The sequence below is a fragment of the Chiloscyllium plagiosum genome, chromosome 9, assembly GCF_004010195.1.
Source record: "Chiloscyllium plagiosum isolate BGI_BamShark_2017 chromosome 9, ASM401019v2, whole genome shotgun sequence".
Classification (NCBI taxonomy): Eukaryota; Metazoa; Chordata; class Chondrichthyes; order Orectolobiformes; family Hemiscylliidae; genus Chiloscyllium; species Chiloscyllium plagiosum.
The window spans coordinates 33,994,970-34,008,778 of record NC_057718.1 but is presented as its reverse complement, the minus strand read 5'-3'; the positions used below and the strand labels follow the sequence as shown (position 1 = coordinate 34,008,778).

At 42.0% G+C, this 13,809-nt stretch overlaps 1 protein-coding gene across 3 annotated transcripts in view; it reads right to left on the bottom strand.

Moving 5' to 3' along the window:
- Positions 1 to 8,621: 8,621 nt before the first annotated feature.
- The window catches only part of LOC122552759 (thyroid adenoma-associated protein homolog), a 381,744-nt gene continuing 376,556 nt past the window's right edge, over positions 8,622 to 13,809 (bottom strand). For all 3 annotated transcript variants that reach the window (XM_043695687.1, XM_043695686.1, XM_043695688.1), the window contains 2 exons: positions 12,286 to 12,452; positions 8,622 to 9,321 (listed from right to left, as the gene is read on the bottom strand). In XM_043695687.1, the coding sequence (XP_043551622.1) occupies positions 8,992 to 9,321; positions 12,286 to 12,452 (497 nt within the window). In that variant the 3' untranslated portion in view covers positions 8,622 to 8,991. The remainder of the gene's footprint in view (positions 9,322 to 12,285; positions 12,453 to 13,809) is intronic.

Sequence of the window (13,809 nt, the reverse complement as noted above, 5' to 3'; positions counted from 1 at the left end):
GGTGGGAGGGGTGTGGGAGTTCAGGTAGCGGTTAATATCGCGGCGGCAGTTTGCTATGAAGAGGTCGAGGGCAGGTAGGAGGCCAGCACGGGGTGTCCAGGTGGACGGGGTGTGTTGGAGGTGGGAGAAGGGGTGGTCAGAGGGTGGGCGAGAGTCTTGATTGAAGAATAAGGCACGGAGGCGAAGGCGGCGGAAGAATTGTTCGGTGTCACTCCGTGTATTGAATTCATTGACCCGAGAACGTGTGGGAACGAAGGTGAGACCTCTGCTGAGGACTGATCTTTCATCCTCAGAGAGGGGCAAGTCTGGAGGGATGGTGAACACACGGCAGGGCGGGGAGCTAGGACCTGGTGTGGGACTGGAGCTGGATGTGGGGGCGGGGTTAGGCCTGGGGGCTCAGAGAGGGGCAAGTCTGGAGGGACTTGCCTAATACCATCAAAATTGGAAATCCATCTGTATTGATATTTGAAGCTATGCTTTTTCAGCCCAGTGTCTAATTCACGTGGCACTTGAAAAGCACAGACAGCCAAATGGGACAAAGTGAGGACGCAGATGCTGGAGATCAGAGTCAAAAAGTATGGCATTGGAGATGTACAGCCGGTCAGGTAGCATCTGGGAGCAGCGGAATCAATGTTTCGAGCATAAGATCTTCAGCAGGAAACTTTTTTTGATGTCAGAATGAACAATTTTCCTGAATTTTCCTGTGGTCTTCACAATGTGTCTGCAAATTCAGGTCTTTGGTTTTGTTTTAAATGGACAGCCTCAGCAATGCTTTTTGGTAAAGCACACCCCTTTGAATGAGCTGATCCTTATTCTATTTATCTTATTACCCACCCAGTCTTCTCCACAGAATATTTTTATTTATTGCATCATCTACTGGTGGTTCTTTCTAGACTTTCCAAATTGTGTTTCCCCCCACCCACAGAAAAGGAAGGCACTAAATAAAGAATAATGCTGAAGGTTGTTTTTAAACTAAATGTTTTAGTAACTTTCCACCTCACCCCCTCTTATTTCTTGTTTGTCATATTTGCCTTCCTACATTTTTGTGCAGAATGACTGAGCTTCTGACCTGCTCAAAAGTAAAAATAAGGTATATCTAATTGATGAACCTTTGAACCATTCTCCTCGTGAGGAATCCTCACTCATTTTAAAGCTGCCTGTTGTTAAAGTCTGGAACCAAGTGAAAGACCTTCATCATAAATGAAAATGGCTGGAGTCTTAGCCCACTTTGCTTGATGAGTAAGTCAGTTCGATAGCAACATTTTGTATTGCTTTATGTGGGTTAAGCCCACAAGCTGGTGTTAGTCTGGATTTTTTGTCATTTCTAAGTTTCAGTACTGTACAGTTTGCAGAACACCTCAGTTGGAGTTTAGCTAACTATCTGAATTAAAAAAAAATTTTATTAAAAACTTTTTCAAATTCAAGCATAACTATGTATTTATAAAAAATACCAGAATACAAAAAGATAGAGGTAGTACAACAGTGTCATATCACAATACTATTCAAAATAAACTACTTACTATTCTACCAGAACAAACGTATCTACTTAAACTAAACTACAATCAAATTAAATATAAGTTAAATTAAGTTGAATTCAAATGAATTTAAATTGCATCACATTACTTTATTCTATTTCACCCATTGCTCCTCCACTGAAGCTCCCACCCCCTGGGAGCACCAGTCGTTGTATCCATATTTTCCCAGCTTTCCCCTCCCAGGGCCTCATAGGCTGCCCAATCTAACTTCCATGGCTATACCAAGACCCTGGTTAATATTGCCGATAAGTCAGCGTATGTATAATTTAGAAAGGGCCACCACATCTTCTAAAACTGCTCCATTTTGTGGTGCACCATATTTGTGAGGTAGTCTTGGGGGAGATGCTCCATCATCAGCCTGTGCCATCAGCCCTGTGTAAAATCTTTAATTGCATGGCCTGTGCTTTGTTACATATTGAGATTTTCTTACATTTTCCATCTATCTTCCCATGTTTCCAATGAAATATCCTGTCCTAGTTCCCGATTCCAAGTCCTACAGAATCTCTCCACATCTCCTAAGGCACGGTCCTTTCTGTAAATAATACAAAATACCAACTGAAAGAGCACCCGTGCACCAGAACATTCTTTTCTCCATGTCTGACTTGTAAGGCAGAGCCAGGAGCATGGTCTTCCTCTGTATATAATCCCTTGTCTGAAAGTATCGGATAAGGTCCCTATTAGACAATCCATATTTCTGACTTAGTTGGCTAAATGACATCGAGACCTCCCCATCAAAGAAATCTCCCAAATAAGAGATTCCCTTATTCTCCCATGCCTTAGAGCCGGAGTCCATTGCCCAAGTTTAAATGCTTCAGCTCCCACCAACAGGGTAAATGGCGAGGTCTTAAGCCAATTGCCCTCGTCTTGCCTCATTATTCTCCAGGCTTTCACTGTATTTAAAATGATTGGACTCTTAAACTGCTTGGTCACGGATTTCATCTTATCCATAAATAATTGATTAACTATGGGACATCTTGAATGTGAGGCTTCAACGTCAAGCCAAATTGACCCTGAATCCCCCATACCCAGTCACCCACATATGCTAACAAAGCGCTTATTTGCTATCTCTTCAAGTCTGGAAGGTCCACACCCCCCTCACCCTGCAGGAGCTGCAATTTGGTAAATTTAATTAGGGAGCGCCTACAACACCAAATGAAGGATCCAAGCCAACCATTGAGCCTCCGTAACACTCATCTGGGTAGCAACAATGGGAGCATTCTCATGGGGTACAACAGGTGAGGAAGAACATTCATTTTAATCAGGACTATTCGGCCTAATCATGATAACGGTAATCCCTTCTACCGCTGCAAATCCTGTTTTATCCCCTCCAGTAATTGTGCATAGTTAGCTTTATACAACTGGTGGAAGGCAGGGGTAATAAAAATTCCCAAATGCAAAATAACCATTTGACAACCACCTAAATGGGAAATGCATTCCATTCTTCAGATCAGGCACTTCCACTAATCCCCCCAAACGGCATGACTTCGGATTTTGTGAAGTTGATTCTGTCTCCTGAAAAACTGCCAAATAAATTATTTTTTGTATCAATTGGGGTATGGATTTCTCCGGATTGGTCAAGAACAAAACAACATATTCAGCGTATAGAGTGATCTTATGCTCCCTTGGCGCCACTATTTCAGGGTCCTTCTTGATAGCCTTTGCTAACGGCTCAATTAACAAGGTAAATGACAGCGGTGAGAAAGGACATCCCTGTCAGCTATCTCTCCCAATACTAACGTTATCTGACTTAGTGCTGTTTGTGATAACTGTCGCCTTCGGATCATTATACAATACATCTGGCAAAGGGTCCCCGCAGGACCCCAAACAGATACGGCCATTCTATCCAGTCAAGTGCCTTTTCCATGTCTAGGGAGGCCACCAAACCTGGCATCAATCTTTGCTGGGAAACCTACACTATGTTCAGTACTCTCCTGATCTTGTTGGAGGAGCTGCAGCCTTTGACAAAACCCGTTTGATCTTCTTTTATAATATCGGGCAATACCTTTTCCAACCTCAGGGCCAGCACCTTTGACGGAATTTTCAAGTCCACATTCAACAGTGAAATTGGTCTGCATGAAGCACATTCTTCAGGGGTGTTTCCCCTTCTTTGAAATGAGGGAGATATTAGCCTCCCTAAGGGAGGGCGGAAGACAATCCTGTGTATATGAATGACTATATATTCTCATAAGTGACTCCGCCAACACATTTATGAGTTCCTTATAAAACGCACTCAGGAATCCATCTGGTCCCGGTGCTTTGCCACGCTGGAGATGCTTTATTGCTTCCTGCACCTCCAGTACCGACATTCACGTTTATACTGGGCAGGTCCAGGTTCTCAAAAAAGGACTGCATTCTCACTGCACTGTCTTCGCCACCCTCCGACAAGTATAACTCTGCAAAGTATTCCCTAAATCTAACATTGATCTTCATCTCACGGGTAACCGTGCCAGCCCTCTCTCTGATAGATATAATGAATTGTGAAGCATTTTTCTTTCTAGTCAGATATCTACCTGGCTTATCTCCAAATTCAAACAATCTTTTTTTTTTGCCACTTGTGTGTGCACTGAGTCAAGAGCAGCCCGGAGAGCTGTCACCCACTGCAGCTTGACCAATGAAGGTCTATTATAATATGCTTCCTCAGCTACCTTCAGCATCCGTTGCTGCGTGTCCCGTCTCTTTCTAATCGTTGAATATGAAATGATCAGGCTTCGTAAACATGCCTTAGTGGTCTCCCAAAGTACTGATGGATTACTGGTCATACCAGAGTTGATATCCCAGAAGGCCCTCAACTCTCTTGTAATGTACTCAACACATTTGCTATCCCTTGACAGGAATGGACCCATGTGCTATCTATTCCGGCATCCTTAATTTAGTTATATTTCCAATTTTGCAAGTCAATATTCTGTCCAAATAGACCAATGGCATAAGGAACATGTCAATTCACATATGATACTTGTGTGGGTTGGAATAGAAAGTAAGTCTCTTCCATTAGGATGGAGATACCTCCATACATTCACCAATCCCAACTCCTCACACAAGTCAACCAACTGTTGAGATTCCATGGACTGGGCCCCTTGGCATCCTGTGAATTCCGGGATCCATTAGGCAGTTAAATCCCCTCCTATAATCGTACGGTGTACCCAAGATTAATTAATTTAGCAACTGCATCAATTAGAAATTTAAGAGGGTGCGCTGGGTGACAATAAACATTCAGGCCGCCATACTCTTCTCCATGTATTAGAGCTTTAAGAATGATGAACCGTCCATATTTGTTCATAATTTGCTCAGTTACCTGGAATTGGAGGTTCCTTCTTACCAGTATAGCCACTCCTCTACTCTTGGAGCTAAAGGAGGAGGAGAATACCCTATCATTACCTTTCTGCTGCAGCTTCAGATGTTCCTTATCAGTTAAATTTGTGTCTTGCAGCAGGGCAATGTCCATCCTTTCCTTCCTAAGGCTTGACAGCACTTTCTTTATTTTAATGGGGAATGGCTCCCTTTTGATTTCCAGGTGCACCACCTGAACAGATCACTAGCCATGGTCGTCCAGGGTAGCCCGTGGCTTCCCAAGAGGAAGAAGCTTATCTGAGGTGTAGCAAGCGAGAAAAACATTTAAGTCTATAAAATCTAAAAATTACTCCTGTGAAAACAACTATAAATAAAAGACTAACCACTACATTTAACTTAAACAAACACCCTAATAAACCCCAATTCAATGCAGAACTCCCCCTTTGCCCATAGGGGGGCACGATCCTCCCAATTCTTGCAACCATCCTGGCTACTGCCAGCTGAGGCCACGCCCCATTCCCAGGCAATTCATAGACAAACAGAAAATGTTATTTACGTTCCTGAGAGTTACCAATAGATGCCCACCCTCTCCCACTTCACATCTCTTCTCCATACATCCACAGGTATAGCCACCCCTATCCAGATAAGGAAAGCAAAAAAAAAACCAGACAATAACCAACCAACTGAAATGTTAAATAAATCAGGTTTTACACCAAGGAATACAGAATCTATAAAACCAATAACCACACAAAGGGAGAGAGAAAGATAAAAGAGGCAGAGAAAAAAAATAAAAACTATACCATTGTCCATAACAGTGCTCCTGCCCCCTAAACCAGAGACCTTTATTTCAAAGAGTTCACAAAGTCTTTTGGCCTTTTCTGCCAAATTGAAATTATAGTCTGTCCGTCCGTAAGCGAAAGGTAACATCGCCAGATACCTCAAGGGATATTGAATGTTTAGGTCCCTTAAGTTCCTCTTGACTTCATCAAATGCCTTTCTCTTCTTAATTGTGGCTCCAGAGAAGTCTTGAAAGAACATTGTTCTTAAGCTTTTGTGCATTAAAGTCTGTGGATCTCTTCCCAGTCTTCTTGCTGTTTCAATCACTAACTTTTTCTTTATAATTTTTGGAGTCACACTAGGACCGGACAGGGGCGTGGGTCTGGCCCGGACCTGTGCATTGCGATCCGGTGGACCCGCTCCACACTGACCCGCCCGACTCCAACTCCAGCCTCAGGAACTTCAGGAGCCACTTCTCCAGTAAACCAAGGAGGTCCTCGCCTTCTTCGCGCTCCGGGAGACCCACGAGCCATAGGTTTTCCTTCTACTTTTATTTTCCAGGTTGTCCACTTGTACTTGAAAGATCCAAACCTGGTCTTCCAGCATTTGGATCCGTCCTCTTAAGACCTCCGCCACAGTGTTCGATGCTGCAGTCCTCTGCTTGACCACTTCCACTCATTGGTCCAGTGTTTGGATCTCCTGCTCATGCTTCTTCAGCATGGCAGAGATCGGATCCAGTGCTGTCTCAATCTTTTCTTGGAGTTTAGCAAACTCCAGGAGTAAATGCTGCTGCACCATTAAATCCAAACGGGCCACCCTGGGAGTTTGGGGAATGGCTGCGGGCACCCCCGACACAGTAGGGGATTGCCCTGCATGCTGTACTCCTTTTGCTCCTTTTCCTTTATTCACCTTCATCCTGCTCTTAGAGCTGTCAAATCACAGTTTTAGCAACTCTATATTATCAATTTTTCTCCGAGGGGTGGTTCGCAAGGTGTTGGGGGGTATTAGATTACATTACAGCGTGGAAACAGGCCCTTCAGCCCAACAAGTCCACACCGACCTGCCGAAGCGCAACCCACCCATACCCCTACATTTACCTCTTACCTAACACTATGGGTAATTTAGCATGGCCAATTCACCTGACCTGCACAACTTTGGACTGTGGGAGGAAACCAGAGCACCCGGAGGAAACCCATGCAGACACGGGGAGAACGTGCAAACTCCACACAGTCAGTCGCCTGAGGCGGGAATTGAACCCGGGTCTCAGGCGCTGTGAGGCAGCAGTGCTAACCACTTGCCACCATGCTGCCCACAGAGGTATGGCACAGAGCTCAGCACAGAAGACCACTCAGACCGCCGCCATCTTGGATCTCCAACTATCTGAATTTTAAACTTCAAAACATTCATTGGCTACTTTTTGTTTTACCTGATAGCAGACGTCTGTGCATGTGATTACAGTCACTCTGCTGTTCAGTAACTAGAATGTTAAAGTCCGTCTGGTCAGTATGATTGCATTTTGCTTCCTTACATACTTCATAAAGGATCAACCCCATGGGCAGATTCTTCTGGTCCCAAAGGAGGTGAGGGAGGAGGCATTACAGAAATCCATCACCATTCCACTTGTAACCAAATTATATTCTGGACAGGAACGTTGTGACTAACCTTCCTGGCTCACTGTTAATTGAGGCCTTAACTCGTCAACAACTGGTCATTTGTAAGTGAGCTTCTGACAATTGTTTCTCCTGGAGGGAGAAGGATGATAGTCAGATTGCTGCTTGTCAGCTTCAGAGGTTTTGGGTCTTGATCACCTAGCTGCCTGTTCAAGGCCCTTTACATAGGGCAGGAGTTGACCACCAAGATCCACCCTGTTCCTTGCTTCTAACCCTCTGTGTCCACCAACCACTTTCCCCCATACTGCACAGACCACCGCCTTTGGCCTGGAACCTTGGTCTCTGAAATTGTGATGCTCGCAGCAGTCACAGCTTTTACACAAGGATTGTCAGCCTAAGCTGTTTGGACAGACCTCTGGCTCTGGGGTACCTGATTTGTGACAAAAGCTCACTGGTGGCCTAAAACTACTTGACTGGCAAAATATTGAGCGGGCTTTCATCTTGAACGGCAACACAGGCGTCTTAACATGTTTTTCAAGCGAGTGAGTGAAATACCCACCAAACTTGGGGATTTCTCTCCTTGACTCAGTTAAGTACAGAGTTACACATTATGCAATTTAAAAATAAAAGATGAGTAGCAGAGTCATAGAGATGTACAGTATGGAAACAGACCCTTCGGTCCAACCTGTCCATGCCGACCAGATATCGCCAACCCAATCTAGTCCCACCTGCCAGCACCCGGCCCATATCCCTCCAAACCCTTCCTATTCATATACCCATCCAAATGCCTCCTAAATGTCGCAATTGTACCAGCCTCCACCACTTCCTCTGGCAGCTCATTCCATACATGTACCACCCTCTGCGTGAAAAAGTTGCCCCTTAGGTCTCTTTTATATCTTTCCCCTCTCACCCTAAACCTACGCCCTCTAGTTCTGGACTCCCTGACCCCAGGGACCAGAGGTAGGAGGATGGAGCTAAAAGAAGTGAAAGAAATCAAGTGTGATTAATATAGTTCAGAAAGGAACATAAAATTAGCGAAATAAAGACAAAAGGAATAAAAGCAGACTTAAATACACTTTCCAGAACATTATTCAAACTGGGATTGACTTACAAATAGGCAATTATGCTAATTTGATAGTTAGATGCATTCAATCTGCGATTTTGAGAAGTGGGAATCTCACTTCCGGATTTGTGGGAAATAAAATGAAACTGTCGTTCTTTTACTTCAAGGAAAGTTCTGGTTAATAAATCACACTGCAAGATAATTTCTTTTTAAACTTGGGTTGGCTCTGACTTGGATGTAGGATGTGTTAGAGGTGTCTGATGTTTCGATGAGAAAAGATATAAATCCTCAATGCCGTTTTTCTACATCTGGCTATCAAATCTTTTCAAAATTGAGAAACACACCTATAAATTAAAAATTACATTTCAATTTATTTGATTAAAATATAACATAGAACACTTGAATGATTAATGATCCATACTTTTCCCTTGTCCTAGTTATAATGTATAATTCTAAATTACAGGTGTGCGCACTACCATACTTAGACATGAACAAAAGTTCATTTTTGTTGCCAACACAATCCAGTGTTCAACAGTGAAATGAGGAAATAGCTGTCATGTAATTACTGTTGGCACAAAAATCTTCTTGCGGTAAGACACACACATCTATAGGATACAGCCTTTTCAAGTCCCAACAAGCCTCTCTTTGTCAAGAGTTTGCTTCAGTTGATCTGTTTTTCCTCAGTTTCTGGCCAAGTCAAATAATCAGATCATTCACTTCAGAAATGTCCTGTAATAACAGCACCCAATCCAAACAGGCTCAGTAGCTCAGCTACATTCAAAAGCCTCACTTTTTGAATGCTTAGCCTTGTGTAGTCTGCTGTTCTAGAAAATTCTGGTGCAGGTGGTAGGCCCTTTAAGAGCCCTGCTACACGCTGGGCTTGATTGGCAGCCATCGTTGTTAACCGGCAGAGTCCTGATTCATCGCCTGGAACCACGTGAGACTCGGAGATGAGGTTTAAAAGATGCTTCTGGAGTAAATTGGCAAATATAATCTTTTCTGCCCAAAGGTTAAATTCACCTTTATCAAAAAGCATGTCATAATTTTCCTAAAAATAAAGGAAATATATTCAGTCAGCAAAGGAAACATAATCTGAAAATTTGGCATTTAAAACTAAATCTATAATACATTTTTATTTGTTAATAGTCATTATCACTGGCAATTTAGTGTCAATCCTTGTCCTTGAGAAGGTGATGGTGAACCACTTTCCTGAGCCACTGAAATCAGTGGGCGAAGGTATTTGCACAATGCATTAGGTAGGGAGTTTCAAGATTCTGAACAAATGCTGATGATAAATCCTTATGATCCTGATGATAAATCAATTCTGATAAGCCTTGTACTAGTTCCTAGTTTATAAAGTGTAACAAAAGTTTATATTTTTCAAATAAAAAGGAACTGAGCAGGCAGTATTGTTTTGTTAATGTATCAACTCCGCCACTACAGTTAGAAATACCCTGCAACAATGTACAGTTTTAAAACAAATGCAGAATGTTGCTATGCTTACAGCAGGCCTGAATTCCAAGAATTAAACCAGCAGAGGGTAGTGATAATTCTGCAGTCCCTACATTCTCTAGGGGAATATTTACACAATAGTGAGTGGGTCTAGATGTTGAGCATGCCTTTATATTTGACAGCAAAGGAAGGCAATTTCAGTAGCCATTATTAGCTTATAAACAAATGAATAGTAGGCTACTGGTATAGGAGTTGGGACATCATGTTGTGGCTGTACAGGACATTGGTGAAGTCACTTTCAGAATACTGCATTCAATTCTGGTCTCCTGCTGGACGAAAAATGTTGTTAAACTTGAAAGGGTTCAGAAAAGATTTACAAGGATGCACCTGGGATTGGAAGGTTGAGCTATACGGAGATGCTGAATAGGCTGGGGCTGTTTTCCCTGGAGCATCAGAGGCCAAGGGGTGACCTTATAGAGGTTTATAAAATATCATGAGGGGTATGAATAGGGTGAGTAGCCAAGGTCCTTTCCCAGGTTAGAGGGGACCAAAACCAAAAGGTATAGTTTTAAGGTGAGAGGGGAAATATTTGAAAGGGATGCGAGGTGCAACATTTTCACACAGAGGGTGATACACAAATGGAACCAGCTGCCAGAGGAGGTGGTAGTAGTGGTACAATACAACATTTAAAAGGCATATGGATCGGTACATGAACAGAAAGGGTTTAGAAAGATATGGGCCAAATGCTGACAAATGGGACTAGATACAGTTTAGGATATCTGTTTGGTGCAGTCGAGTTGGATTGAAAGGTCTGTACATCTCTGTGACTCTATGGTTCTGAGATTCTTGTAAATACAGTCAGTCGAATGTTAGTACTTGTGCTTAAGCTTTTCTTCCAAATATTTATAGCACACACAGCACAGGTGAGATTAAATTAGGTGTCAAGATGGACTGCAGAAGATTAAAATAAAATGGATATAAAATGAAAAACCTTTAAAAAGCCCGTTTCTCTTCAGCAAAGGGAAAAGATAAACAAGCTAAAAGTAGAATACACTGGGTTAAAAGGTTCATGATGGACCTGCTCATGGGAATAACAGCTGCTTTGTTGTCATTTAATAGTCAGCTGGCAGTTAGAAGGGTAAGGCCTGAATTCTGCCCCTCTGGGAGAGAAAGTCTGGCCAATTAGAGCTGCTGATTTATCAGATAGCAGCTCTTTAACTGTTCATCCATGTAAAAAGGGGTGAGGGTGTGTGCACGTGCAGCAGGGAGGCTAAACGATGAGTGATCCTGGATGAGGGGTGATCTCACGGCAGGATGTTTGTAATGGGCACAGAGGACCAGGGAAAGAGCCACCACCCCTTCACCTTTGCCCAAATCTACCCACACAGCCACAACTTGTTGGGAGATTCCTTCTTCTGTGGGTAAAATCAGTGACTACCTAAGTTTTAATTATGATTTTATTTCTAAATTCTGCAGGCTAGTCTCTTGGAACATGGGGAAGCAGAGCTTGAAGAAGATATTTTTGCCCATATTGGGCTTTAGCTTTTGTCTGCATAAAAGCAGTGAACTGTGGACACTAATTTAGAATGGAAGTGGAGCTTGTGGGTTGGAGCAGCAGAAAATTTAGTTAACATCACTGAGATTCCAATTACCAGATACGTCATGGAAGCAGTGATGAATTGAATTAGACATGGGTAAGCATAGACAGGCATCTGAAACTAAATTGAATCAATGGCCTCCAACAGAGAGGCACAGATCCATGAACGAAGTGCCTTTATTGCACGCTTTCTCTGCTCCAATTCTGCCAAGCTGATTTTCAAGCATCCTTCCCCAACAACCCCTGAAAGTTTTGTTATTCCACCATACTGCCAACCCACATTCATAACTAGTTCCCAACCTCAACTCTACACCATGCCAAATCTACTTGCATTTTGTTTCCTAGTTGCTCTCTAGCTCCGCAATTACTAAATGGAGCTACATGGTGGCTGGACAAGAAAACTGTTGAGGCATTTTAAATCAGGCCCTATAGTTGAGGAGACGTCACAGGTAACCCTTACTTCCAACATTTCCATCTGCAAACCCGACCCTCCTTTCTCTTTGCAGTTCTGTGTTATAATTTGGAGTACTATATTTTGTCAATGTGGATCTAAGCCAGTCAGTAAGATACAAAGCCAAGTAACCTTGCCTCTGTGTCCAGAGTTTATTGACTACTCTCTCTTATAGCTCCCTCCACTTTCAGTGTCACAGGTGCTCCTCCAACCCCAAATGAAAAAGTGTATTGTCAGATATTGGGTTTCAGCAATGTTAGACTTGGTCGCAATATTTTCTCAGTAGCTCCTGTGTTCACATCTCCTTTTACTTATAAAATAACAAATAGCTGGTTATGTAAAGAGGGTAGTGATTGGTGCTCACTGATTCAACCACAGATGTGTCAGCACCTTTCTTAGAATGTAGTCAAAAAGAAAAGCAAAAATCATGTGTTAAAGTATGGGTGGTGGAAGAAGAGGGTTATACATTTGGCAAGCTTTCTAAACAAAACTTTTATTCCTTATAAACGTACCACATTGTCATTTGTTGCATCTCCTTCCATATTATCTTCTCCCAGCATCCATTCTATTAGGGTTACGATTCCAAGGGAAGTTTGATTCCAGATCTGTAATAGTTCACACAGCACACCAAGGCCAAGATCCATAGCCCGGGATGGATTAATGGCAGAAAATGAAATATCTGCATGATGGGTTAAGGAGGAATAAAATTATAAAAATACATTTAATTGCAAAACTTTACAAATATCTAATGATGAATTATTAAAAATTATTTAAGGTATGTGGATATCACAGGCCAGGTCTGTACTTATTGCCCATCCCTAATTGCCCAGTTAAGAGTCAACCACATTGCTGGGGTTTTGAAGTCACATGTAGGCCAGACCAGGTAAGGATGGCAGATCTCCTTCGCTAAAGAACATGACTGAAACAGATGGTTTTCTGACAATCAGCAATGGTTTCATGGTCATTTTTAGACTCTTAATCCCAGACTTACTGAATTCAACTTCCAACATACAAAATTGGCGCTGAAATGGTGTCTTTTTTTGGAAAATTTCAATGACAGAAAGGTTGCAGAAGAAACTACTAAGATAAATAGAGTCACATAATTTGTACTTGATTAAGAATACACTTGAATCTTCAATGTTCAGTCCTAAGCCCCATTACTGCTATGCATTGACTTGTAAAATTGTATGAAAAATTCTAACAACTGGCACAGTAGACAGCACAAGCAGGGAAATATAACACCAAGAAAAAGCTTCTTTACTATAACACCAAATGGCAAGAGTTCCATTTAGCTGCTGTTAAAATAAAATTAATTCAGGAAACATGTTCTTATGTTTTGCATTATTTGAGTGGCAGAAAGACAATATCTTGATAACTCAATTTCAACATCGAACTTAGTGCAGTTGTTCCAGTGGGGGAGGAAGGAAATGTGTAAAACTAAACTTATCCAAACTTGATTCCCTTAGAATCCAAAAATCTATCGATCTTCGGCTTAAACATAGCATGGCAAAGCATTCAGAGCATTCTGGCATAAAGAATTCCAAATATTCACAACCGTCTGAAGAAAATTCTCTTCAATTTAGACCTAGTCAACCTCTTGTCCTGAATCTATGCCCTCTAGTTGCAAGTTCTCCAATTATATCCTGTGAAGGCTTCTAGGAAAGCAATGTATTTCAATAACTTTTACCAAGTAATGAGTTTTTTTCTGAGTTAGTGGTCAGTAGAATTATACTTAAGGAGATAAAAGATATTTAACAAAATAATGAGCCGGAAATGGTAGTGACAAATCCCAACTGATTAAATTTATACTTGTTTTTTTTTTAAATGGTATTTTTAGATACTATGGTATACTTTTCACTACAGTATGAACACTTCAATGATGGGATACAGGTTCTCACCAGCAATTTTTTCAAATGCTGTGTTCCTGATTTGTGTGTATTACCAGAAAATACTGAGCAGAGATCAGATGTTTCCTCATGGAATAAACAGTCACCCTAAAGGTGTTGTGCTCCTGAAAACACCACAGGAAATCGAAA